We start from the raw sequence: 25,582 nt of genomic DNA, 5'->3' as shown, positions 1-25,582 counted from the left end.
TCCAAACAATTCCTCTGTACGATGTTTTTCCTAAGATGACTATGTTTTTTTTTTTTTCCATAAGAGAAGCTGCCTGGGGTTGCCAAGTGATTACAATAAAGGAGCACTTTGATGAAGATTGTAACTCAGCAGAGGAATACACAGGGTCCCCGGCCTAGAAGTCCCTCTCTGAGAGTCATAAAAATTCAATAGGACAAACCAGTTTTAGAGCTTGGGAGGCAGCCAGGTTCTTTTCCACCATTTTCTCAGAAATCATTAATCAAATGCCCTCTCAAGTCCAGCAGACTCTGCACTTTTCCTGTACAAAGGCTGCCATTTAGTTTCTACGGACCTGTCACTGATTGACAGAGGCCTGCAGAAACGTACAAGTGTCTGTTACTTATGTTTAACTGACTCAAGAGTTTCGAAGAACACTCTGCTGAACTCTGGCCCCATGTGCCCAGCCTGGGACGGGGGACTTAGCATGTGAATATTTGTCCAGCAAGTACCTTCAAGGTCTCTTGGAAGGTTGGGTCCACGGTGTTCCTTTGGACTGCAGTCTTGCGTTTTCCCTGGGAGGATCTGTCAGGCAGCAGGTAGGTCTTCACGTACCTGGTGGCCAAACGCAGACAGGACAGGGTGAAAGCTCAACCAGGGGGTGGGGGTGGGGGACAAAGGGATCAGGAGGAGGAGAATCACACATCAGCATATTCTGTACCCTGCTTCTAGGTGGATTTGAGGTTGACAGGGCTTGGTGGCCTCCCCTGACAGGGAACAATGATAGTGCTGGGTATACAGCTTCTGGTTTACACAGTCTTTGGCCATAATCCTCTGGAATGTTCCTGGGGGTGGGAAGCTCCCCTGCTTTCCTCACGCCCTACCCCTAGAATCTACATCGCTCATTCCTCGCCATTTGGTAACAATCCTGGAACCAGAGGCTGGGCTGCTGAGGCTGCACGAGTGACAGATTCTCTAATCCGCCTGGGTGTGGAAGCCCCGTGCCAGCTCGTCCTCCCTCCACCGATTGCTTCCTCCAACCCGCCAAAAAAAAAAAAAAAGTGGAAATAGAAAGTACATGCCTCACACTTTACACACTTTACTTTTCCCTTGTGGGGCCTCTCCACCCGCATTCTGCCCATCCCCTGAAATCCTGTCTAGAAGGACCCCTCCCTCCAGGGAGGTCCCGAGACTGTCCTGGTGTTGCTCTGGCAGTTTTGGTAACAGCAAGGACCCTTCCATCCCCAGGCGCGCTCCCCACAGGCTTGACTCTCCTGAAGCAAAAACAGACCAGTCACATCTTGCCGTACTGAACCTCTTATTAGCATATAACATCCTTTATCTTTTATGATCTTTGTTGCTTTAAAGTCTATTTTGTGTAGGGCACCTAGGTGGCTCAGTCGGTTGAGTGACCAACTTTGGCTCTGGTCACGAGCTCACTGTTCGTGGGTTGGAGCCCCACATCGGGCTCGCTGCTCACTGCTATGGATCCTCTGTCCCCTTCTCTCTCTTTGCCCCTCCCCCGGCTCATGCTCTCTCAAAAATAAGTAAAAAAAAAATTTTGAAAAAAAGTCTATTTTGTGTGATATTAGCACAGCCCCTCCTGTTCTCTTCTGGTTACTATTTACATGGAAGATCTTCTGTTTCTGTCTTTGGATCCGAGGGAGTCTCTTGTAGAGGGCACAGAGCTGTGAGACACTGAGGGTCCCTGGGAACTAGCCCCAAGCAAAAGATTGTGCACCTCGGGCACTTTCTGTCAGCTGCAATTGCTTTTGTTTTTTTGATGTTTATTTTTGAGATAGACAGAGTGTGAGCGGGAAGGGGCAGAGAGAGAGGGAGACACAGAATCCGAAGCAGGCTCCAGGCTCTGAGCTGTCAGCACAGAGCCCGATGTGGGGCTCGAACTCACGAACCGTGAGGATCATGACCTGAGCTGAAGTCGGATGCTTAACCGGCTGAGCCACCCACGTTCCCCTGTCAGCTGCAATTGTTAAACTGCTTCCCTTGCAAAGTGGAGCCAGGATGTGGCCCCATGTACAAGCTGGACCTAAAGCAGAGGACCCCAGCTCCAAAAAGCACCAACAAGCAGCCTGAGTTGCCTTCCAACCAATCAGGATGAGGTTACTTTCTCTGTAGAAAGGGGCCTCCCCTGCTCCCCCCTCCTCCTGTTTCGTGAGGCCAGCCTCTTCCCTGCACAAGGCCATCAGCCCAACCGCTCTGTTAGTGCCGTCTCTCTCTTCAGCTCGAGCTGCGGCCCCAATAAAGCCTTGCCTGTACTTTGATTGTGGGGTCCAGCCTTGTTTCTATTGTTGTCGGGCCCAAGAACCTGACCCTGGCAACCTTTGGCTCCTATGTTTTTATCCATTCTGACAATTTCTGTCTCTAAATCATTGACATTTGAAAGTAACTCTGATAAGGAGGGACTTCCTTCTGTCACTTGCCATTTGTTTCTATCTTCTAGCCTCAGTGTCCCTCACTACCTGCATTATTGTATTCATTCTTTGTATTTAGCTCAATTTTGTGGTGAAATGTTTAAATTCCATTCTCATTTCTTTTTGTAGATGTTCTTTTTTTTTAATGTTTATTTTTGAGAGAGAAAGAGTGGGGGGTAGGGCAGAGAAAGAGGGGGGCAGAGGATCAGAAGCGGGCTCTGCACTGTCAGCAGTAGGCCCTACCCGGGGCTCAACTCCACGAACCACGAGATCATGACCTGAGCCGAAGTCGATGCTCAAGGGACTGAGCCATCCAGGCGCCCCCCTCGGTTTCTTTATAGTGCCAGCCCCACCTCTGTGCATTGCCGAGGTCACAGAATTGCACCTTTCTACACGGCGTGACCAAAGTCACCAACTAATCATTCCTTTAAATGCATTCCACTCTTAGTTTAAAAACAGTGTGGAATTACAAACGAAAGTTACAGCAACAGTGAGAGATGAATAATTAAAAATATATATATTAGTCTCTTAAGTCTTGTGGAAAACAAACAGTGGAAGCACATGCCACGGTTAAATAATACTTGCTTTTATAATTGCCTGTGTATTTGCTTTTCCTGAGGTCTTTGTTTCTTTGTAGGTCTTTGAGTTACTGTCTGGTATCCTGCAGGGCCCCTTAGAGCATTTCTTGCAAGACAGAAATTTCTAGTGTTAACAAAGTCCCTTGGCTTTTGTTTATCCAAGAATGTCTTAGTATCTGCTTCAGAACAGAAACCTGAAGAACAGCTTTGCTGGCTATCGGGTTCTTGGTTGACAGCTTTTTTTTTTTTTTTTTTTCCTTTTAGTACTTTGAATATATTTCCTTACTGCCTTCTGGCCTCTATAGTAGCTGATGAAAAATCTGTGGGTAACCCCCCTGAGGACCCCCTTTGGATCCCAGTAACTGGAGGAGATACAGTAATGGCTGCCCACCTCTGTGTCTGTGCCTCTGTGATCAGAAGCGGCAACCTGCAGTCAGAGCACAGATCCTTGATATTTGGAGGACAGATATCCCACGTGGACTCCTGTGAGAGATGTGTGAGCTGCTCCAGGAACACTGGCGTCGCTGTGGCTGCGAGTGAGGGATGGATAGCTGCTATCCTGCTAAGAACTGACATTGACTGAAATTGACCTCGATGTCCCATCCAAGACTTCCCCTGGAAGTTGCCAGCCTTCACTAGACTCCAGAGTTCCAAAATAGTTACATCGGACAGATGGTACCAGTGCGATTGTTGTCTGCAAAGGGAGACCGATTCCTGGTGCTTCCCACCCTGCCGCTGTCCCAGAATCCTCTCTGGGCTATTTTTCCTTGAAAAAGCATGGAGTTTTGTTCTGGCAGGCATTTCACTGATGGGCAAGTCAGTTTGCCCCTGGCAAGGTTTGATTTTGCTCAGCTGGGGTGAGTTACAGTAGCCCTTACTCCGGGGCTGGACAGGTCCTACTGCTGTGTCTCCCTGACTGCCCTGGGTGTTTAGCAGTCTCCACTCTGGCTGCTCAGAGCTCCCATCTTCCCCAGCACTGAGCCACACCCAGTGGCTCACCAGCAGCCACTCTGTGACAGACCTCATGAAATCTTGTCCTGTGTGTCAACAGCTGAGTATTTGGCCCAAACCTCAAGGGGGTCCCTATTGTGGATTTTTAGGTCTACTTGTCTGTGTACTTCATGTCCCACTTGCTTCCTATCTGTTGAGTGTTCATCATGTTCTAGACATTGTTCTGAAGGCTCAGTACGGGCAAATTCAGGGAAACACCACAACAATCCTTTGAAGTAGGTGCTATTATTATTCCCATGTTACAGTGAGGGAACTGAGGTATCGAGAGGTTGAGTGGCTTGTCCAAGGTCAAACTGCATACATGGTGGACCGGGGTTCAATGCCCATCCTCTCAACCACCTCACTATAGTCCTTTTGAGAATTACAGCAGAGGCCCAGCATGCATGCACAGTCAAGGGCTGAGTAAATGTCTCTGACTGGACTGGAGTCTGAAAAACGGACAGGATTAGGGTTGCTACTTGTAGCAGTGGCATTGGGAAGGCAGTCCCAGAACAAACACGAGGAATGCCTCTGTTTGGAAAAGTCAGGGCGATAGCTTTGAAACCACGAGTATTCCAGGTTTCCTAAGCATAAGGTATAAGTTGGGGGGATAACAGAAGACACCAGCAAGACAAGAAGGACCCTGTTTTGGGTGCATGAGTGCAACAGTGATGTACTTCATCTGTGCTTCGTGTCTACCCTGAAAGTTTCAGAGCAGAGGAGAGTCTGGTTGGACCAACAATCTATCCCCCCCTCCCTAACTGGTAATCAAAAAACTGTGCTCAAAGTTTCCCATGAAGGCAAGAGAAAGACAAAGATGTGGTCCTTAACCTTAAACCATACACAGAAAATCAATTCCAGTTGTAATGTGAAGGGATCTAAGTATGAAAACATTCTAATAGATGAAAATAGAGAAGAAGAGATTTATAACTATCCTTCAGTGTTTCTGCAGACTCAACAGGCAGACATTTTAAAGGAAAAGACTGATAAATTGGACATCAAATTCTCTGCATGGAAAGCTATCATAAACAATGTTAGAAAACAAGTAACAAGTAGAAGATATGCAAAATACACATAACCAATGAAGAATGGGTTTAAAAAAACTCCCACCCTCCTGTAAATAAATGACAAAAATGACAAACCAATAGAAAAATGGCAGAAGATAGGAATGGGAAGCTCACAGAAGGTGACCCCTAAGTGTCTAAGTTGCTTATCTTTCTTAGTAATCAGGGAAATGCACCCTAAAAATTAATGTGATATCCTTTCATAGCAATTGGGAAAAAAAACCCACCTTTTTTTAAAGAAAGAGAGCACCACAGGGCAGAGGGGCAAAGGGAGAGAGAGAATCTTAAACAGGCTCCAGGCTCAGCACAAAGCCCAATGCATGGCTCGATCCCATGACCTTGGATTCATGACCTGAGCCGAAATCAAGAGTCAGACGCTCAACTGACTGAGCCACCCAGGTGCCCTGGAAAAAATCTTTAATCTGTTTCCAGATTGTGTGAGACAGGTTTTTGGTTTGGTTTTTCCTGTATGGGAAGTCAAATTTCCCAAAAGCATGCATTGACATTCATCTTTTCCGCACTGATTTCTAATAGCCCCTTGATCCTAGAAACTCCCAAATATAGCTTAGGTCTGCATCTGGACCTCCGATTCTGCTCAGTTGACCTACTTATCTATCATTGCATCAATAGCACATTGTTTGAATTAGTGCAGCCTTAAAATAATTCTTGTTATGGCTTTTTAGTTTAGTTTTTGTTTTTGTTTTTTACAATTGTCTTGGTTTATTTTCGACTTTTACTTTTCTATATAAACTTTAGACCCAATATGCCTATCATCTAATGTCAAAACTTAGAAAAAGAAACTTACGGATTGCACTTTTTCTTCTTTTCCTCTCCATAGGCAAGATTCTTACAGGCCTTGATGCATATTTCTAAAGAGCAGGTTTCGAAGCAATAACGAATGGCAAACTCTATTTCTCCAGTGACATTAGCATTGTCAAAATTTCCCATCTCTGTACAAGTGCTGTTAATGCTAAGTAGACTTGCCTGAAATCAAGAATGACAGATACAATAAATTAGTTCACAATTAATCCTTTTGTTGTTGTTGTTGGCAGTTCTGGCTTCAAGATCTCAAAAAAAAAAAAAAAAAAAAAAAAAATCACACAAAACAAGCACCCTGACTCACAGTAAGTTAATAATACACCAGTTTGTACTTTGCCAAAATAAGTTGCCACACATTCTTTCCTAAGGAGATGAGAAATCCTCAGAAAGTCTGGTCTTGCCCAGCTTACACAATCTCATTCTTTAACACAAATCAATTGGGATGAAGTGGCTGATCTCCTCCGTAATTCTGCAAAGATAAGTCTCAGGAGAGCAGATAATACCCATGGCAGGAACAGCCACGTGGAGAGCCAGAGAGCAGGTCTGCCAAGCACCATGACTGGGAGTCCCACAGGGCTAGATTCAAAGGCTGGTTCTGCTAAGGGAGTGACATCCAAGTCTAAATGGAAAAATTAATACTAGTCTCCTTGGGTTACGGTAAGGAGTAAATGGAATGAAACGTGTGAAGTATGTAGTCAAGAACAAGAGTAATTGTGTTTCGATTTTTATGGGTACCTAAAATGAGAAGCAAAACTGCCACCATAAGTGAGGACGCTGTGAGCTTACATCACATAGACAGGTAGCGTGGGACGCCTGTGCCTAAAAGACAAACGAACTGCTGTATCACTGTTAAATTCACTGTTAAATTCAATATTTGCCCCATTCACATGCAAAATCTCAGTGCTGACTATGAAAATAGAGGGGAAAAAAAAAAAAAGATTCCCACTTCTAATTCCCAACAAGTTCCTCCACACTGTCAAACATCCCGAAAAGAAACGAAGAAGAAAGTCCGGGGCTTTCTCGCCCGCTAGAGAGAGCGCCGAGCCGAACCAAACGAAACCAACAGCTCATCGGAGGACCCGAACCTGAGTTAACTAATGTCAAGAACACAACCAACTTTGCCGCACCCCGTCACCGGCTCTGGAGGGCAGCTGGGTGCTCAGCCGCCCACATCCACACCATTGTTGGAATGGAACACAATCTTGAAATCTCGCATCCGGACAGGCAGGGAGTGGGGAGACAGCATGAAGCAATGAGGCGCACAGCAGCGAAGAGAGACAGGTCGGGACGCTCGGCGGAAGGCGGGCTCCGCTGGTGAGCAGAACAGGGGTGTGGATCGCAGGTGCTAAAAAGTTCCGACAATTAAAATGGCATTCGTCCCGTGGCTCACTTTGGGCCACGTCAGACTAAGTTGTATTATAGCAACAGACAGAAAACTGAATTAAATCACAAGCGGCTTCATGGCCATTGTAGAGTTACCAAGACAGCCAGGGAGAGGGGTCCACGCTACTAGAGAAGGGCAGTGTGGCCGTGAGCCTGACCTTCTGAGCGGTCGGTCTCCCTTTGAGGCATTTGTCCCTTTGCAAGCAGAGCAGGAAGACAGGGAAGTCAAGCGAAACACAGCAGCCACGGGGCTCAGGAGCCAAGCAAAGGGTTGAGAGACACACACCGGTGTCCAGGGCCCTGAAAGGCACACAGAACTTGAGCTGGGTTCACAGAGAAAGGGGAACCGCACCTAAGCGAGACACAGTGAGACAGACTCTAGATGCTTCTCTTCCCCTCAAGGGCTTTGCTGATTTGGAAGGTCTCACTGAGCAGCTGAGAAGCTTAAAAATGCTTTGAGAAGTTCATCTTACTGGAGAAGACCACCACAGAGGAGGGGCTTGGAGACCTCCAGACTTTCCGTGGGGACTCCCCCACCGGCTTCCTTCCCAGGAGGAAGAATCAACTCGAAATGGAGCAGTCCTCACAAAGACTGAAACCCAGCTTCAAACGAGCTGGACACCAGATGGATAAAGACTGCTGACCTTCACTCTGTGTGCTGGAAGCAAAAGTACATTCTCTCTGGAGGCGGGTCACACCCACTGAAAGCCACTGGAAGCTCCTAGCACGTGGGGCTCTGCACGTTCCTGCCCTCCGCCGTATCTCCAGCACCCAGCTCGGGGCCTGGCTCACCAAAGGGTCCCCGGTAAATATTTATGGAGGGGATAGAGAAAGCACTTGGAGGACTTTGATTTAAAAGTGCTCTACGTAAATATTCTGGCACGATGGGGTAGGCGGTCTTGTGCCTGAAAGAGCCATATGTAGAACTAAGTAAGACGACTCACTCGGTTGGTTGGGTAGTCGTCGTAATCTTGTAGAACTTCCTTAAGTCACTTCACTGCAGATGCCAGAGGAAAAATATTTTTAAATAAAACTACATGTCGGCACACAACAAACTTGCTGAAAATCAAAGACGAAGGCAAAAATCGCTAAGACAGAGAACGAAAAGACATGCTATCTTTAATGGAAGAAACAGTAACGGGCAAGAGAGAAGGGGCCCCAAGATACTGCCGGGGTGGCTGGCTTCTTCCATTCGGGAGGGAAAGGAGAGTAGGTTGGGCACAGACACAGTGAGGTTAATTTTGGTATCAGGAGAATTAGGCAATTCTGAACAGATTCTTTTTTTCTTTTTTTCGTGTTTATTTTTGAGAGAGAGCATGGAGAGAGGGAGACAGGATCTGAAGTGGCTCCCCAATGACGGCAGAGAGCCCGATGCGGGGCTCGTACCCACGAACCACGAAATCCTGACCTGAGCTGAAATTGGACGCTCCGCCGACAGAGCCACCCAGACCCATCTCCCCACCCCCCCCCTTTTTTTTTTTAAGTAAAAAGGGATATTTGCTCAAAATGAGGAAGTAAAGCAGGGTGGAATATCTGAAAGAGTCTTGAAAAAAACTGGAGAAGGCATGAAATGGTCTATCTGAGTCGGTAACTGAGCTACCCGGAGAAACACCTCGGGCCCAGGGGACAAAACAGGGCAGACCTGATCCCCGCACACTCACAGCAGCCGTGAGGCCCGCCCTGCTGTGTGTGCAGCTGTTCAGGAACAGGTCCGGAGAGGGCTGCCCCTGGCTCACCCAGCTCGGTGCCCAGAGTGATAACGCATCCAGGAAGCGTTAGAATGACTCCTCCTCCATTTCACAAGTACATTCACGGAGGTCAAAGCCGGCTGGGACGCACCCAAAGGTTGCCCAGGAAATCAGAGGTAGGACGGGAAGTGGACTGGGGGGCCTAACTCCTTGGGCCACCAGCTTCTGGTAGGATCTCTGAGCAAGTCAGCTGCTGTGCCTGCTTCAGGAGGAAACGTGCAGTCTCAGATCGTGAGAAGACAGCAGAGCACATCCTCTGGTCAACCACATCCCTGACATAATTTACGTCTTTGCCACTGTTGCCTCGGGAGGGCTTTCCGGTTCTCTTTCCCTTGCCAGCCAGAACGGGAGCTAAGAACAGCAGATGGAGTCCACCAAGAAGTCCGGGCCCAGAAGAGCAACTACGAGCTCAGCCTGACTTTTCCTGGAGCCATTAGTGCTGTTGGGCCTCGACAGGAAAGGAAATCTGAGCGAAAGCAAAGGAGAACTACTCCAGCCGGGCAGGGAACATTCAGTGGTTTTCTCTGAAGGGCACACGTTATCTACCGTGACCTCGAGCAAGGCTCCGTGCCCTCTTATTTTACCAAGTTAAGACGGGAGGGGTCAAGTGAAACCACAGCTACAGCTGACCCTTGAGCAACATGGGTTTGAACGAGGCAGATCTTTCCAGTAAGCACAGGACGGTCCGACAGATGTGATTTCTCTTCCTTATGATTTTCCTAACGTTTACCTTTCTCTAGTTTACAGTACATTAAAAAATTTCTTTTTAATGTTTATTTTTGAGAAAGAGTGAGAGAGAGAGAGAGAACGAGCAGGGAAGGCCCAGAGAGAAAGGGAGACACAGAATCCGAAGCAGGCTCCAGGCTCTGAGCTGTCAGCACAGAGCCCGAGGCGGGGCTCAAATCCACGGACTGTGAGATCATGACCTGAGCCAAAGTCGGACGTTTTTGTTTTTGTTTTTTTTAACATTTATTTATTTTTGAGACAGAGAGAGACAGAGCATGAACAGGGGAGGGGCAGAGAGAGAGGGAGACACAGAATCTGAAACAGGCCCCAGGCTCTGAGCTGTCAGCACAGAGCCCGACGCGGGGCTCGAACTCATGGACCATGAGATCATGACCTGAGCCGCAGTCGGACGCTTAACCGACCAAGCCACCCAGGCGCCCCCGAAGTCGGACGTTTTAACTGACTGAGCCACCCAGGCGCCCTCTAGTTTACAGTAATTACACATATAACATCCAAAATAGGTGTCAATTGACCATTTGTGTTATCAGTAAGGCTTCTGGTCAACAGTGGGCTATTAAGTTTTGGGGGAGTTGAAAGTTATACACTAATTCTCGACTGCACAGGGGGTCAATGCCCCTAATTCACAATGCCCCTAATTCACAATGCCCCTATTCACATTGTTGAAGAGCCAACCGTATACTTTAGAAAGAAAAAGTCCTGATCACCGAGAACACGCTGAGAGCATTACTGCAGAGTGGTCCAAATGGTGGCAATGAAGCCTGACAGGCTTTCATTCAGCTCCTGGCCCTGACACTTAGTGGCTGTGTGATCTTGAACCATATTCGTAACCTCTCTAGTCTCCGTTTCCTCATGTGTAAAATGGGGATCTATTCCATAAGACTTGGATGAGGCTCAACTAGTCAATGCATCTAAAGAGACTTAGAGGGGCACTTGGTGGCTCAGTCAGTTAAACGTCTGACTGCGGCTCAGGTCATGATCTCGCGATTGTGGGTTCGAGCCCTGCGTCAGGCTCTGTGCTGACAGCTCAGATCCTGGAGCCTGCTTCGGATTCTATGTTTCCCTCTCTCTCTGCTCCTCCCCTGCTCACATTCTGTCTCTGTCGCTCTCTCTCAAAAGTAAACATTAAATATATATATATATATATTAAAAAATAAATACATAAGGAGACTTAGAACCATCCCCACGCATAGTAAGTATAGAACATTCGTTACCATTTGGAAAATGCCAGACAATGTGGCTGCCCTTTGTAAGCAGGATAAATCATCTCCTTTTCTTTTCTCTTTTCTTCCTTCTTTATTGTAAAACTATATCAAAAAGTACATATAATTGATATAGTTAAATAATAATTATGAAATGAACATCCATGTACCCACCACTCAGCTGGAGTAAAACAACATAACCAGGACCTCAGAAGTGCCCCGGGGCCCTACCTTTGTCCAGTGCCTCTTTTCTGTCCCTGAGTAAATGCTGTTTCGAAGTCTCCTGTTAATCATCCTCGTTTCTCTTTATGGTTTTAGTACAGATGTATTAGATCCCCCCAAACAATATATTGGTTAGTTTTGCCTGAGCTTGGAATGTATATAATTAGAATCCTACTGGGTACCTATTCCTCTATAACTGACTTTCTCTTGATACTCTGCTTTTTAAATTCATCCATGTGGTCGTTGTGGTTTGAGTTCATTCACTATCGCTTCCAAACAGTATTCCACTGTCACGCCTGCCAATCACAACACCTTCTGGCAGGAAAAGTGTAAGCTGTTTGAAAACACTGATATAAATGCATTCCTTTTTAGCTTTTTTTAAACATAAGTATAAACAAAATTAAAAACCAGACAGGAACTCTGGTAGGATTTGTTTTCCCGTGGGAACGCTAAAATGTTAACGTATTTCTTCACTCCACCAAGTTCTACTTCTGATAACTGAACTTATTTTTTTAATTTTTAAAAAATATTTATTTATTTTTGAGAGAGAGAGAGAGAGAGAGAGAGAGAGACAATATGAGCAGGGGAGGAGCAGAGAGAGAGGGAGACACAGAATCCAAAAACAGGCTCCAGGCTCCGAGCTGTCAGCACAGAGCCCAGCGCAGGGCTCGAACCCATGAACCATGTGATCATGACCTGAGCCAAAGTTAGACGCTTAATGGACTGAGCCACCCAGGCACCCCTGAACTTATTTTTTTTTTTAACAACTTATTTTTTTTCTCCAAAAATATTACATGTTTATAGGAAAAATACAGAAAACACACATGAGCCCCCAAAAAATTTTTAAGAAAAAAGCATAACCCCATCATTCCAGGGTCAAATTTGGGTATAATCCTCCCACTTGGTTTGCAAAGTCTATAGTAGAATCATGTTGCTTTTATAAAGATGTGCTGCTATCATACTATTTTATAACCTTATATTTTCATTTGTCAGCATATATTTTCTATATTAATATTCTTCAACATTCTTTTTAATAGCTACAAAGTATTCCTCTGAATCAATATACCATAATTCATTTAACCATTGCCCTATTTTGAATATTTTGGTTGTTTCCAATTCTTCAAAATTAAAAGTTATAAACAAGGCTCCCTGGACATCCACGTACACACATTTTGGGCAACATTCATGATAATTTTTCAAGAATATTTCCTGTAACTGAATTGTTTGATTGAAGAGAACGGGCATTTTCAAGGCTTTTGATACACATAGGTAAATGCCCTCCCGCAGACCCCAGGAGTTTATAAAGATGCCTGCAGCTAGCTCCATACCCCTGCCAACATGGACCTGTATCACTTCTAAAATTTGCTGAAATGACCCGAAAGCAGAGCTTGCTTTCATTTTGCACTGATTTAACTACCTGGGAGGTTGAGTGTTTCCCCCTATTTACTGCCCCTTAGGCTTTCTCCTTTTGTAGTAAGTAGAGATTTGGTAAGCTTTATCCAAACTTCCTGGCTCTTAGCCTCAAGGTCTGTCGGAAGAACAGGCAACATCTCTGGGCAAGAAGCAATAATCAGTATTTGCTTTGTGGGAGTTTCGTTTCCTCAAACACTGCTTCAGCCTAAAGGAACAGGTTTAATCACATAATTCAACTCCACGAGGAGAACCTGAAGGGCACACATCGGAGCCCACTAGAAGAAAGGACGAAGGGGAGCCCAGTTGAATTTGCAGTGTAGTTTGAAGGACAGAGCGAGACAAACACACTCACCCGCGTCTCCTTGCCACAGCATCATTTCCCAGCAGTCCGAGAGGTTTTCTAGGTGCGGGTCGGCCCCAGGCCAGTGCAGCTGAACCAGGGACTGAGGGCAGGAAACCCACTCCATCGGAGAGCCCAACGGAACCCCAGGGCTTTGACTCGCACGGCTCTGGGTGTTGAGTCAGGGCTCAGCGGTTACCGTCTGACCTCAGTGAGCCGCCTTAACCTCTGGGAACCTGTCTTCCCATTTGTGAAATGGGACAATTGCATCCACCTGACCAGATGGTTGTGGGAACGATTGCCAGGGGAGACACCTGGCTCGGTGGTTAGCACACAGTAGGCTTTCAGGAAACCAGAGCTCCGGGTAGGAGTAACACGGTCATTCCGCACGTGTTTACCGAGTGCTGCTTCAGGGTCAGGCACTGCTTGGGCACGTGGGACTTACAGGAGACAACAAACAACAGATAAACCAATTACACAGCTATAGAAGGTGATAAGAATATGGGTAACAGAGAGAAGGTAAGGGCGATGGAGGGCAGGACAGGGCAGGGGGTAGACCCCGCCTACAATGTGACCTTGGAGCAAAGATTTAAAGGAAGGGAGTGAATGGGTGTGGTGCCACATGGGAGAGGGCAGAAATGCCCCCAGGGCAGGCTTGCGTCTCGCGTGTTCAACGACCAGTGCGGCTGTGTGGAACGAGCAAGGGGGCAGGTGGGGCGTGTGTGGGAAGTCGTGTGGGGCCTCGTGGACCACATGGGGTGGATCCTAGCTCATGTCCGTGCCTATGTGTTAGTTTCTGGGCACCCAAAGACATGATTCTGGCCCCTGGAGGAGCTTAGAGTTTAGTCTGTGGGACCCTGGGCAGTTCTGGGGAAGCTGCCCCTTGGACTCTCCCAGAAGCCTAGTGTCACCCTCAGGACCAGCCTTTTTAAAAAAGCTCAAGCTAGCTGGCATCCTTCCATCGGCTGGAGTAGGGGCAAACCTTGCAGAGAATCTTGGAAAAGCTCTTCCTGTCTCAGACCCACCGCAGGGTTGAACCCAATGAGAGAATGTTCTGGAACCATCCTCGCCTATCTCACCCTCAGAGAAGCGTTTCCTCTGCTCTTCCACCTCGCTGAACTGTTCTCCAGCACCTACAACACCCAGCTGTGAAGAAAGGGGCTAACCCACCCTCAAGCATAGCTTTCTGAGGCCTCCTGGCCCGGCCAGCCGAGGCTCTCAGCACCTCAGTCTCTGGAACGAAAAGGCACCAAGAAGCAGAGGGCCAGGGCGCAGGGTCGTTTCTTCCCCGGGGGGCAGGTGTTTACACCCCCGCTGGGACTCGGAGGCTCCCAGGAAGAACTTGTGTGAACCGAGTTTGCTTTTCACTCCCGGTCCTTGACCAGTGTGGGTGTGCAGACCTGTCTGAGAACTGATGGAAACACGAACCTTCTTCCCAGGAAGCGCACAGAGGCACATGACGCCACATTTGGGTAATTCCACGTTAGATCATCCCAGGTGCCACTGAACGCACAATCACGGTACCCAGACCGGTGCTGTTCCACAGAACTAGAATGTGAGCCGAATCTGTCATTTAAAATTCTCCAGGGGCACCTGGGTGGCTCATTCAGTTAAGTGTCTGACCCTTGATCTCAGCTCAGGTCATCCTCTCATAGTTTGTGGGATCGAGCCCTGCGTCGGGCTCTGTGCCCACACCCTGTTTGGGATTCTCTCTCTCTCTCTCTCTCTCTCTCTCTGTGCCCCTCCCCTGCCTGTTTGTGTGTGTGCTTTCTCTCTCTCAAAATAAATAAACTTAAAAAATATTTAAAATTCCCCAGTGGCCGATTTTTTAAAAACAGGTGAGATTAATTTTAATAATACAGGCATCCCTGGTTTTATTGCATTTCACAGATGTTGTGTGTTTTGCAAACTGAGGGTCTGTTTCCAGCCAATCTATCACTGCCGTTCTAACCACGGCGTTTGCTCACTTCGTGCCTGTGTCACATTTTGGTAATTTTCACGATCTTTCGAACGGTTTCATTATTACTATATTTGTTATGGAGATCTGTGATCAATGATTACAACTCAAAACTCAAAGGATGATGGGTAGCATTTTTTAGCAATAAAGTATTTTTTAATTAAGGCACGTACATCGTTTTTTTTTAGACATAATGTCATTGCACACTGAAACCAACTAGGGTGTAGGGTGAACATAACTTTTATATGCACTGGAAACAAACATTCATTTGACTTTATTATGATCTTCACCTTACTGAGGTGGCCTGGAAGTGACAGTATCTAGGAGGTATGCCTGTACATTTCATTAATGTCATATATCCAAAATACTATCATTTCAACATATGTCAATATAAAAATTATTGACACCTTTTATATTTTTTCCTACATAAGTCTTTAAAACCCAGTGTGTGTTTTATTTATTTAGATATAATTGACAAAAAACATTATAATCAGCTCCTGGGCAGTGTGTATTTTATATACTCATTTCGGACTAGCCATAATTCAAGTGCTCGACAGTCACATGTGACTAATGGCTACTGTAGTGGACAGCATGGCCCTTGACTGTTAAGAAATCCTTAACAAATGACATACTTTACTCAGGTTTGAAACTGCTAGAGCTCAAGCAGTGTTTCTCAAACTTCATGGTGCATATGAATCACCTGGGGCTCTTGTTAAATTGCAGATTCTGACCCAGTAGGTCTGGGATGGGGCCAGAGACTCTGATTTCTGGAAGGTCCCAGGTGATGCCAGGGCTGCTGGCCCCACATTTTGAGTAGTGAGGGTATACAGCAGTGGTTCCGAAAGAGGCAGGACTACTCAGTGAAGGGCTGGTTTGGGAGCTGCCAGCATTTAGCAGATTGAGTCTAGGATGTTACCTATTCAGCACACGGGTCTGGCCTGCTTTTGCCATGACTTTGTAATGTTCTACCAGATATTCATGTAGATAGGATGGGGGTAAGTTAATTGTTTTCTAAAGTGAATATCATTTTCCATAAAAACACAACCACCCCAATGCACAGAGAGGTTAAGGGACTTGCTCTGGGTCACACTATAGGAGCTAGAATGTGAACCAAGAAGGTGGTTTCTAGGAGCTGAGTTCTTTTTATTTTTTTAAGTTTATTTATTTTGAGAGAGAGAGAGTGCGCAAGCAAGCATGAGCAGGGATGGGGCAGAGAGAGAGAATCCCGAGCAGGTTCTGCACCATCAGTGTGGAGCCCAACGTAGGGCTCGAACCCATAAGATGTGAGATTATGACCCGAGTCAAAATCAAGAGTCGGATCCTCAACTGACTGAGCCACCCAGATGGCCCTGGAAGCTGAGTTCATAACCACTATAATACAGCATGGAATGAGTGCATTTTGATTCTCAAGACAATCCAGTGAAATAAAAAGAACAGGCTTGATACCCATTTCTTGATGAGGACACAGAAGTTTGGAGAGTTTCTGCCATTGTCTAAGATTATTATTATTTTTTATTTTTTTTTAATGTTTATTCATTATTGAGAGACAGAGTATAAGCATGGGAGGGGCACAGAGAGGAGACGCAGAATCGGAAGCAGGCTCCAGGCTCCGAGCTGTCAGCACAGAGCCCGACATGGGGCTCGAACTCACAAACCGCAAGATCATGACCTGAGCCAAAGTCAGACACCCAACTGAATGAGCCACCCAGGCGCCCGTCTAAGATTATTTAATAAGGTAAAGAGCTATCACAGTGATCGAGGCCTCGTGACCTGTCACCCAAGGCTCTGTCACACCACATATCACAATTTGAGGCTAACGTAAGCATTCCGTCAGTGTTTTTGAAGCCACAAAGGAATGAATAAAAGGCTTGCCTAGCAACAGAGCCAACCTTTAAAACATCTTGAAAAAGAAGAGCACAGTTGAAGGACTTAGGAAACTTGACTTCATGACTTCCTGCAGTAATCAGGACGGCGTGGTCTGGGCTAGAGCACAGAGATGAGAGGAACAGAGTGAAGGGTCCCAAAAAAGACCCACTCCTGCACGGTTACTTGATTTTCAACAAAGATACCAAAGTCAATGGGGAAATGAGAGTCGTTTTGTGAACAAAGGGTGCCGGAATAACTGGGTGTCCACGTGGAAAGAATGAACCTCAACCTATACTATTCACAAACAGTAATGATCAGGGGCACAGACCTACACAAAACAATGAAATTTTTCTAAAGTTTCTAGAAGAGAACAAGAGAATGTCTTCATGACTTGTGGGTAGACAAGACACAGAAATAATTGTAAGAGAAATATTTGATACGTTGACCTCATTGAAAGTAAAAACTGCTCATCCAAATATGCCGTTATTTATTATTCATTGCTATCTGTATGAAAGAAAAACCATCAAAGTATATAGCCCGTTTCCCCAGCTCCCAGTCTGAGTAAAATATTACCTCCAAGTTCTGTTGTCACGTTCCAGTTTATGCCACAAGACAACACTTCCCTCCTACCCCCGCCTACCAACCCCGTCCGACATCATGGCGACAGCCACACATCAGGTGTCCAGAGTGTTAGATGAGACTCACGTGTCTCAAGCCTCCTGAGAACAAAGTGCTGGGCGTTGGCCTGGATGAGATGTCCTCTTGCTTCGAAACAGGGTTAGTAAGGTGTTTGGGACTCTCTTGGTTGAGAGGTTTCAGAATATCTGGTGTGCTTGGCTTCTGGAAAAGGAAACACGGAATTAACAACAGAGTCTGTATCCTAGTGTGATTTTGTTCAAAGGTGGTGACTTCAATGAGCAGAGCCTGCATCTCTGACCTGACGGCACTCATATGCAAACTTCTGGGTGCTGAGTAAGAGAGCACGCTTCCGTTTGAATAAATGCATACACACACACCCGCAGGGCCCCGGGCCGGCATCAGCAAGCACTGGGATATTCATGAACGGTGGTGGGTGGGTCACTTATGGCTTAGTAAGTCTTAAAGAAAAATCAAGTCCATATGTTGGCCTTAATAGCGATCCCTGCATTTAATCACATGAAATACGATATTTAGCCTATCAGAGTTTTAGTTGTAATGTGCTCATTAAAAAAAAGGGGGAAATTAAAATATGTCTCTAAGTTTTATAAAATAGTCAGTACCCCTTTTATCATGTATAGAGCTGTGCTTTCCAATGTGCTAGTCGCTAGCTACATGTGGCTATAGAAGTTTAAATTCTCATTGGTTAAAAGCAACTAAAATTAAAAAAATTTAACTCCTCAGTTGCACGAGACACATTTCAGGTGCCCAGCAGCCACATGTGGCCGTGATTAGAAGCTTCTATTGGACAGGGCTAGCGCAGAGCCAAAAACACAATGCCCAAGGTAGGAAACCTCTTCCTGGCTGAAACTACAAAGTTTCTGGATCCAGACTTTACATTTTGATGCTGGAAGTGGAACTTGGAAATATAACAAATGTAACATTTGCATCATAGCTGTAATTCTCAGGAACGAAAGACTGAGAATATTAGAGAATAAGTGGAAGAAATGATTAGTTCCCAATTACTGTTCATGCTCTCGATCCCCAGAACGCCAGCTCAGCTCCATCAGATATTTGTTAAGCGATCCTATCTTTGACCCACTGCTCTAAGTCCTGGGGCAGAAAGAGGGGGGCAGAGGAGAAGGGAGGGGGGAGAAGAAGCATCATCCGCTCTCCAGGGGCTCACCTTGCTGGTAGGAAATAGACCCACCACTGAAATGGAGGCACAAGCCAAGTCCATGGGAAAGAGGGGGTGGAGAGCTTATGCAGAAGGGGGTGTCAGGATGATCTTTAGCGGAAGTAGGACCTGAGTGGGAGGTTCAAGGCTGGCTGTGGAGAGACTCAAAGGAGGGGCATCGTGAGTGGTGGGCCTATGCCGATGGTCAAGTATCGAGCATGTTCCTGGACTTGCTGATGACCCACGCAACCAAAGAGACTCAAGAGGCCAGATTCCTGCTGTGTCAGGCTTTCCAGAGAACAGGTAGCTTGGTGGAGGAGGGTCACCAAAGAGCCGGCCCAGGGGAGGAGACAGCCAGAAGAATCGCAGATCCAAGGGGAGGATTTCGGGCATGAAGGATGTTCAAAAAGGAGAAGAGTATGAGAAAAGGCTCACCTGAAACTAAAGAAATGGAGATTTTTAAAACTGGCCTATCAAATTAGCAAATATTAAAATAGAAAGTATAACATTTGGGGGCACCCGGGTGGCTCAGTCGGTTAAGCTGCCGACTTCAGCCCAGGTCATGATCTTGTGGTTCATGGGTTCGAGCCCTGCATTGGGCTCTGTGCTGACAGCTCAGAGCCTGGAGCCTGCTTCAGATTCTGTGTCTCCTTCTCTCTCTCTGTCCGCCCCCCTCTCTCTCAAAAATAAATACACATTCAAAAATATTTTTTTAAAAAAGTATAACATTTGGTGCCAGCAGGGGTGCTGAAAAGCGGGCTACTCCCCCTCTGGTGGTCGTAAACTGAGTCAACCTCAGAGGAGGGCAATCTCGCAGCATGAATTAAAAGTCCTACGGGCGCCCGGGTGGCTCCCGTCATGATCTCACAGTTCACGAGTTCGAGCCCCGCATCGGGCTACACACTGACACTGGGGAACCTGCTTGGGATTCTCTCTCTCCCCCTCTCTCTCTGCCCCTCCCCCGCTCATGCTCTCTCTCAAAATAAATAATCACTTTTAAAAAGCCCTAAAAAATAGCTGTAAAACAATGACAATATGTATGTATTGACAGGGAAGAAATCAAAATATAAAGTTAGAGATTCTCGAGAAAGCAAATAACAGAAGTGGGTGTGCAGCATGGCATCGTGTTTGCAAAGTGAGTGTACCTGTGTGCTCCAAGTGACTGGCCCGGCTCAGCGCTTGCTTGATTTTTCTCCTCTCCTGCCTCCTCCCCCTCCTCCTCCTCGTCTGTGTTTTCTAAACTTTCATTAGTGTGTAGGCCTAGGTTTTATTATACATACAAGCAATAAAGCCATTTTTGTAATTAAAGAAAAGAGTGGAATTCTGGTCAACTGTGTCAAAGGTGACGAAGTCATTGATGAGGGTGATGCTCAAACGGGCCAGCAGGCTTTTCAATCAGGGGTGCCTGGCGGCGCCGCAGCGAGCAGTGTCGCACTGGCACAGGGAACCGACTGCACGGAAGGTAGGAGTGAACAGGAGGGAGGGTGATGGGGGGCAAGGGCAGAGGACGTTTTCGTGGACTTGGGCTGAGATGAAGAAGTGGAAGAGCAGCTTGAAGGGGATCCTTCAGAAGATGCTGTTTTTCTTTTTTAAGGGGGGGTGGATCAGGGCGAACTTGCAGGTTGAGGAGAAACAGAAGCAGGGAAAGCGGCGGGCTGATGGAGCAGGTCCCAGAAGAGAGCGAGGAGAATGAACCCAGCCCCCAGGGGAGGGCTCCATCTCGGGAAGGAACGTCCATTCCTGAGGCAGGAGGAAGGGTGGCTAAAGATCCAGAGAAACTGAGCGGGAGGAAGGAGTCAGAGGGCTCTCCTACGGCAAGGCCTCTACCTTCTGACTGTGTCCGGGGCGGGGCGGGGGGGCCTTGGAGGAGGTGGAAGATTCCATTTGGAACGGCCTGTAAGGCAGCAGTCGGAATGGGACAGAAAGAATAAAATGGGCTAAATATTAATATACAGCTTTGTAACACGTAGGCGTTCAATATATAACCACCTAATCCAGTTTTAAGGCAACACAGTTTTTAAATCATAAAAAAAAAAAAAAAGCCGATGACAGGGGCGCCTGGGTGGCTCAGTCAGTTAAGTGTCTGACTCTTGATTTAGTCTCAGGTCATGACCTCACGGTTTGTGGGACTGAGCCCCACATCCAGCTCCACGCCTAGAGTATGGAGGCTGCTTGGGATTCTCTCTCTCTCTGTCTGTCTCTCTGCCCCTTCCCCCTTCCCTCTCACACAATAAATAAACATTTTTTTTAAACTGATGACAGAAGTTTCCGAAAAGGGACAAAGAACTATCTTTATAAGAGCGATCATGTGGCATGTCAAATTCATAGCCAGGAAAAAAAATTCATAGCCAGGGAAGACTGTTTCCAAATATGTTAGGATTCCGAAAAAACGTTAATGAAACATAAGTGCCAATATAAATATTTTGAAATCATTAGAAAAGCCGACACTGTTCTGAAGAACATCCCTATTTCGACTAAGGAATCCACATGAACTTTGGCGTTCACCTCTTCCCTGGTAAATTCTGAAGGATCTAAATGACTCTGTCAGACTCAGTGCCCTGTGAAAGGGCATCGAGATTCGGATGGAAGCCTATCGAGGACACTGAGAAAGGCATTTATTTCCCCTGTGATTTTTAATGTATTTCAGTAGCTATCTAGTTTGGGTCAGATTACAGAGAAAAATGATCGCCCTGAATGAGGTCTACTCTGTACAGAGTTATTAAGTTTCATATTATACGCTGAAAGATCAATAAACATCAGGCTCGATTTGATCAAATTATGGACTCCCTGGAACCATACAATTCATGCGTGTGGGACTGTTTGTTTTAGCTGATCTTAAATGTGAAAAGGGAGAGCACCTGTTGCCACCAAGCCTGCATTCGAGGGTCTCAGACAATCACCGGGGCTGGGCTCGGCCAACAATCGTGCTCTGAGCAACGTCCTGTCCCGGCCGAGAGGTAGGCCGCCTCTCCTGGGACCATCAAGGGGGTCAACAGCCCTCAAGTCTAAGACCAAGTGTTTTCATCCTTGAACTCAATGCCATTGCCTCCCTTTTCTCTGGCTGCTCAGCCTTTACGTGTGGCCAGCAGGTGGGGGAAAGAAGGATGCAGAAACGCCATGCCCTGGGGGCGGATGGTTTCTTCAGATTTCACAGGACGTGGGAAAACTTCACATAAAGGGGCACCGAATGAAAGGAAGGGTTTCTTCCCCGCCTCCGTCCTTGTCCCACTCCTCGGAGACAGCCCCTCCCAACAGCTTCTCGTGTTTCCTTCCTGGTTAACAGGGTCTTTACAGCCAATATAGATCAGCCACACATTAATACGATGCACAATAAAATCCCACGGGGATGCACAGGAAATCTCAAAGGACAGGGGAGAGAGTTCACCTCTTAAAGAATCCCGGCCCACATGGGTAAATGAGGGTCTTTACGGGAGCATTTCCAGAACATGCGGTGCATGCTTAATGGTCAGAGAAGTGGCATAGAAGCCGTCCTGAGCCGTTTTCTCAGTTATCATCTCAGAGTCACCACGCGGTCCTAAGAAAGTTATCTCCTATTTCTGTGCCTCAGTCTAGCCACCTGCAAAGTGGGCACTGACACCCCCTGCCTCCAAAGGGCACCGCGTGGTGTGCTTAAGGTTGGCAGAATGCTCCGAGGTGTTCCGATGGAAATGTGAGTGTAAGTTTTATGAGCTCACCAACGAGGGCATGTGTAATTGCAGTCTGACAAACGTCCTATTTAAAGATGTACTCTTTATATGTCAACCCTGTGATTATTTAGCATTTATAGATCATGCCATGATTGCTGAGTACTTTATAAACATTTGGCTACATTGATCCAAAACAGCCATATCCTCAAGGAAGGTGGGGAGACAGAATGCCTGCAAAAAGTAGAAAGCGTGTCGCTTCAAGAGCATGGCAGTCAACGGGATGCAAGTGGCAGAACATCTAGGTGGCGGGGGCTGTCTCGCCATGGCCTCCCCTGCTCCTCCTCGCTTCGACCCTCAAGCTCCCTTGTCCCATCAGACAACCCTGCAATTACCCAGCAGGCTCGTTCCCCATGCACATGAAGTAGGGGAGGCCAGAAACTAAGCCTGGGAAACCTGGGATGCCCTATCACATGGCACAGGCATCGGAAGCAGAAACATGCCGTCCACAAACCCTGTTGGCATCTTTTCCCGCAGGCGTCACAGGTGTGGTGTCTGGGACAGACTCTGCCTCGCCCTGACACTTCCGACCACATTACCCCCTTGGCCATCTCTTTCCCCTTTGCCCCTCATCTTTCATAGGGACAGTGATAGCCCAGACCTCACAGGGTTGTCGTAAGGATTTAGTATCTATAAGGGCTTTACATGAAGAACAGTGCCTGGTAACCTTAGTGAGTGTTAGCATCCGAGGGGCTCCATCCCAAGGATTTGGGCCCTCATTTGTCCTCCTTATGTGGGGCATATAATGAGGAAGTTACAAGTTTAGGATTCAGAACCTACAAACCTGGACTCTACTCCCGGCTCCACATTGTATTAGTTATGTGACATTAGGCAGGTTGGTTACCCTCTCGCTGAAACTCAGATCCTGGATCTTCATCATGGGAGTGACAATATCCACCTCAGTATTTCTGCAAGAACTAAACGTGGCTAGTACGTAATAACCACCACCGTGCCTGGAACATAGTGGTTCCTAAATGCACGTGAACCTCTCCTCCGTCTGTTGACTCAGGGATGGTGTCTGGAACGGTGTTTGTGTAGACCCTGGGGAGCCAACAGGAACGAACGCTTGTTGGCCCTTTGGCGTCTCAAAGGCCTTCCAAATGCATCTCACACACTCTAGATGCCTCCTCCTAAGTCTAGCGAGGTCCCAGGGGCCAGGAGCTGCAACCTGCTCACCCAAGAGCTCCTCAGAAACTCACTGGAGATGCCACATCTCACACCTGCCCCAGATCTACTGAGTCAGACTTTGCATGTCAACAACATTCCCAAGTGACTCACACACACACACACATACTGAGAACAGCTGCTCCAGAATTCAGCCTCCAAGCCAAGACCGCCCACCGCTTTCGGGTTATGTAACCGCGGGCACTGACATCATTCTCTAAGCCTCAGTTTCCCTAAATGGACGACAGGGCCAAATGCAATACATAGTTCACGAGGTAGTGTGAGGATAAAATGAGATGGCCCGGGTAAAGCCCTGAGTGGAGTCTGGCACATAATTAGGAAGACCGGCAATTTAGATAGTATACGTAGATGGCTCAGGTAGCAATTTAGATACTATATTATCTCGGGGATCTTTATAAGCAGCCTGTGCCTTTGGGCGGAACAGGTATCATCACCTTCATTTTCACCAAAGGCATAGTGACGTTCCGGGAGTTGACGTGACGTGCCCAAGGCAGAGGGTCATGGATGGAGGCAGAATTTGAAACCTCGAGAGTGGGTGTCTGGAAGTTCCAGCAGGAGGGTGGGGCTAACCTCATCTCCTTGCCTAAAGGAATCTGTCTGGGGACATCCCGAGCGGAGCCCACAGTGGCAGAGAAGGGACACCTGTCCTATCCAGGCACCCAGCGCAGTCCTGTTGACCAGGTGATGGCATCTGCCCTAGCCAGGTCACCTCCGCTGAACTAGAACCTAGGTGTCCTGATTGTAAAGTCATTTTCTCTCCTGTCCCAGTGCATCTGCTTCAGACTTGGTTAATCCTGGTGGAAAGCCAGCGTAATTATTTCCTTAAAAGCCTTTATTAGGTGAGCTCTCTCTCTTGTGATTTAGATACCGGGAGGGAGCCTCCCTGGTGATTGCCCTCAGTCAGGCGGCACGTAGGTTTTTAGTGGGTTTCTATCAGACTCGAACTGGAGGTTGTTGGAAATAAGAAGGCCTCTTGACCCTCCATGAGGTATTCGGACCCCAGGAGTAACGTGGCACATCTCAGCCCTGCAGGTGGCCACTCTGCCTTTGGTGTGGCCTTGAGACCAGCAAGGCATTCCCGTGGACACCTGGGACCCCAGGGGCTCAGAATTAGGCTGAAGCTTTTCCCTGCTCTGAACTATTTTCCGAATCGACCCTGGAATTTGACCTTCATTTGTCCAGGCCTCCCCAACAGAAGGGTTTATAATTATGTTTTCTTCAGACTGCTTAGTGTTGTGCAATAAAAGAAAAGGAAAACGAAATGGACTAGAAGTAGCTCTGGTGGCGGCCCGGAGGCCTCAGGGAATACCCTGGTGGTGACGTTGATGGCAGTGTCAGACTGGCTCCTCCTCTCCGTCCGGCTAGCACACTGCCTGGGACCCGTGGCTAGGAGTTGCTTGTCAGAGGTCATGTCGTTCTGGGACTTGGAAAGCTCTAGAAAACAAATACAAGGGATGACAGGTGGGAGCACACAGCTTTGACAGACTCGTGGGGCCCTCCTCTGAGATGCCCTGCAACCACACCCCTGAGGAGCCTCAAGGTCTCTGAGGCTAGGCTCACAGCGTGGGGACGACGGCTCTGAGCTCTGGGCTCAGGGGGAGCCACCCCCAGAAGCCACATGCTGGACGCAGGGCACACGGCGCCCTGCACAAGACAGAGGAGCCAGATTCCCAGAAGGTGACAGTGTGGCCATGTGCCTCTGTAGGCAGACAGCCATCATCAGGGCGAGAGTGAAAGGAAGGACTTCCAGCCAGCTTACTCTGTATCCCAGGCCACCCGTCATAAGCATGCAGTTGTCCAAACACGAAAAAGGCAGCCTAACAAACCAGCCAGCTTTTTTAGGGCTCCTCACAAAGATTTATAACTAAATACCATCTCTTGGGACACTTTGAAGAGAGGCGGAAGATTCAGGGTACGCTTATAACTATTTTAATAGACAAAGCCTGAAAATACACCTCTCCCCCCCCCCCCCCAGCATACCAGTGGTCCAGAAGAAATGAATAAAGTGGGAAGGAAGGAAGGCACACAAAGAAGTGAGAGAGCCACCTCAAAGGTGATTTTGTCTTTCGGGCCGCCTGGGTGGCTCAGTCGGTTAAGCGTCCGACTTCAGCTCAGGTCACGATCTCACGGTCCAGGAGTTTGAGCC

General features: G+C 47.3%; 1 protein-coding gene across 6 annotated transcripts in view; it reads right to left on the bottom strand.

Moving 5' to 3' along the window:
- Window positions 1-25,582, bottom strand: part of SYTL3 (synaptotagmin like 3) — a 96,742-nt gene that overhangs the window by 9,008 nt on the left and 62,152 nt on the right. For 5 of the 6 annotated variants that reach the window (XM_042987438.1, XM_042987439.1, XM_042987441.1 and 2 more), the window contains 4 exons: window positions 24,746-24,870; window positions 17,440-17,574; window positions 5,846-6,024; window positions 489-591 (listed from right to left, as the gene is read on the bottom strand). In XM_042987438.1, the coding sequence (XP_042843372.1) occupies window positions 489-591; window positions 5,846-6,024; window positions 17,440-17,574; window positions 24,746-24,870 (542 nt within the window). The remainder of the gene's footprint in view (window positions 1-488; window positions 592-5,845; window positions 6,025-17,439; window positions 17,575-24,745; window positions 24,871-25,582) is intronic. The other variant, XM_042987442.1, reaches the window with a different exon arrangement.

This window comes from Panthera tigris, chromosome B2 (genome assembly GCF_018350195.1).
Source record: "Panthera tigris isolate Pti1 chromosome B2, P.tigris_Pti1_mat1.1, whole genome shotgun sequence".
Taxonomy (NCBI): Eukaryota; Metazoa; Chordata; class Mammalia; order Carnivora; family Felidae; genus Panthera; species Panthera tigris.
The sequence above is the reverse complement of the archived record's forward strand: the minus strand, read 5'-3'. Positions and strand labels throughout refer to the sequence as shown.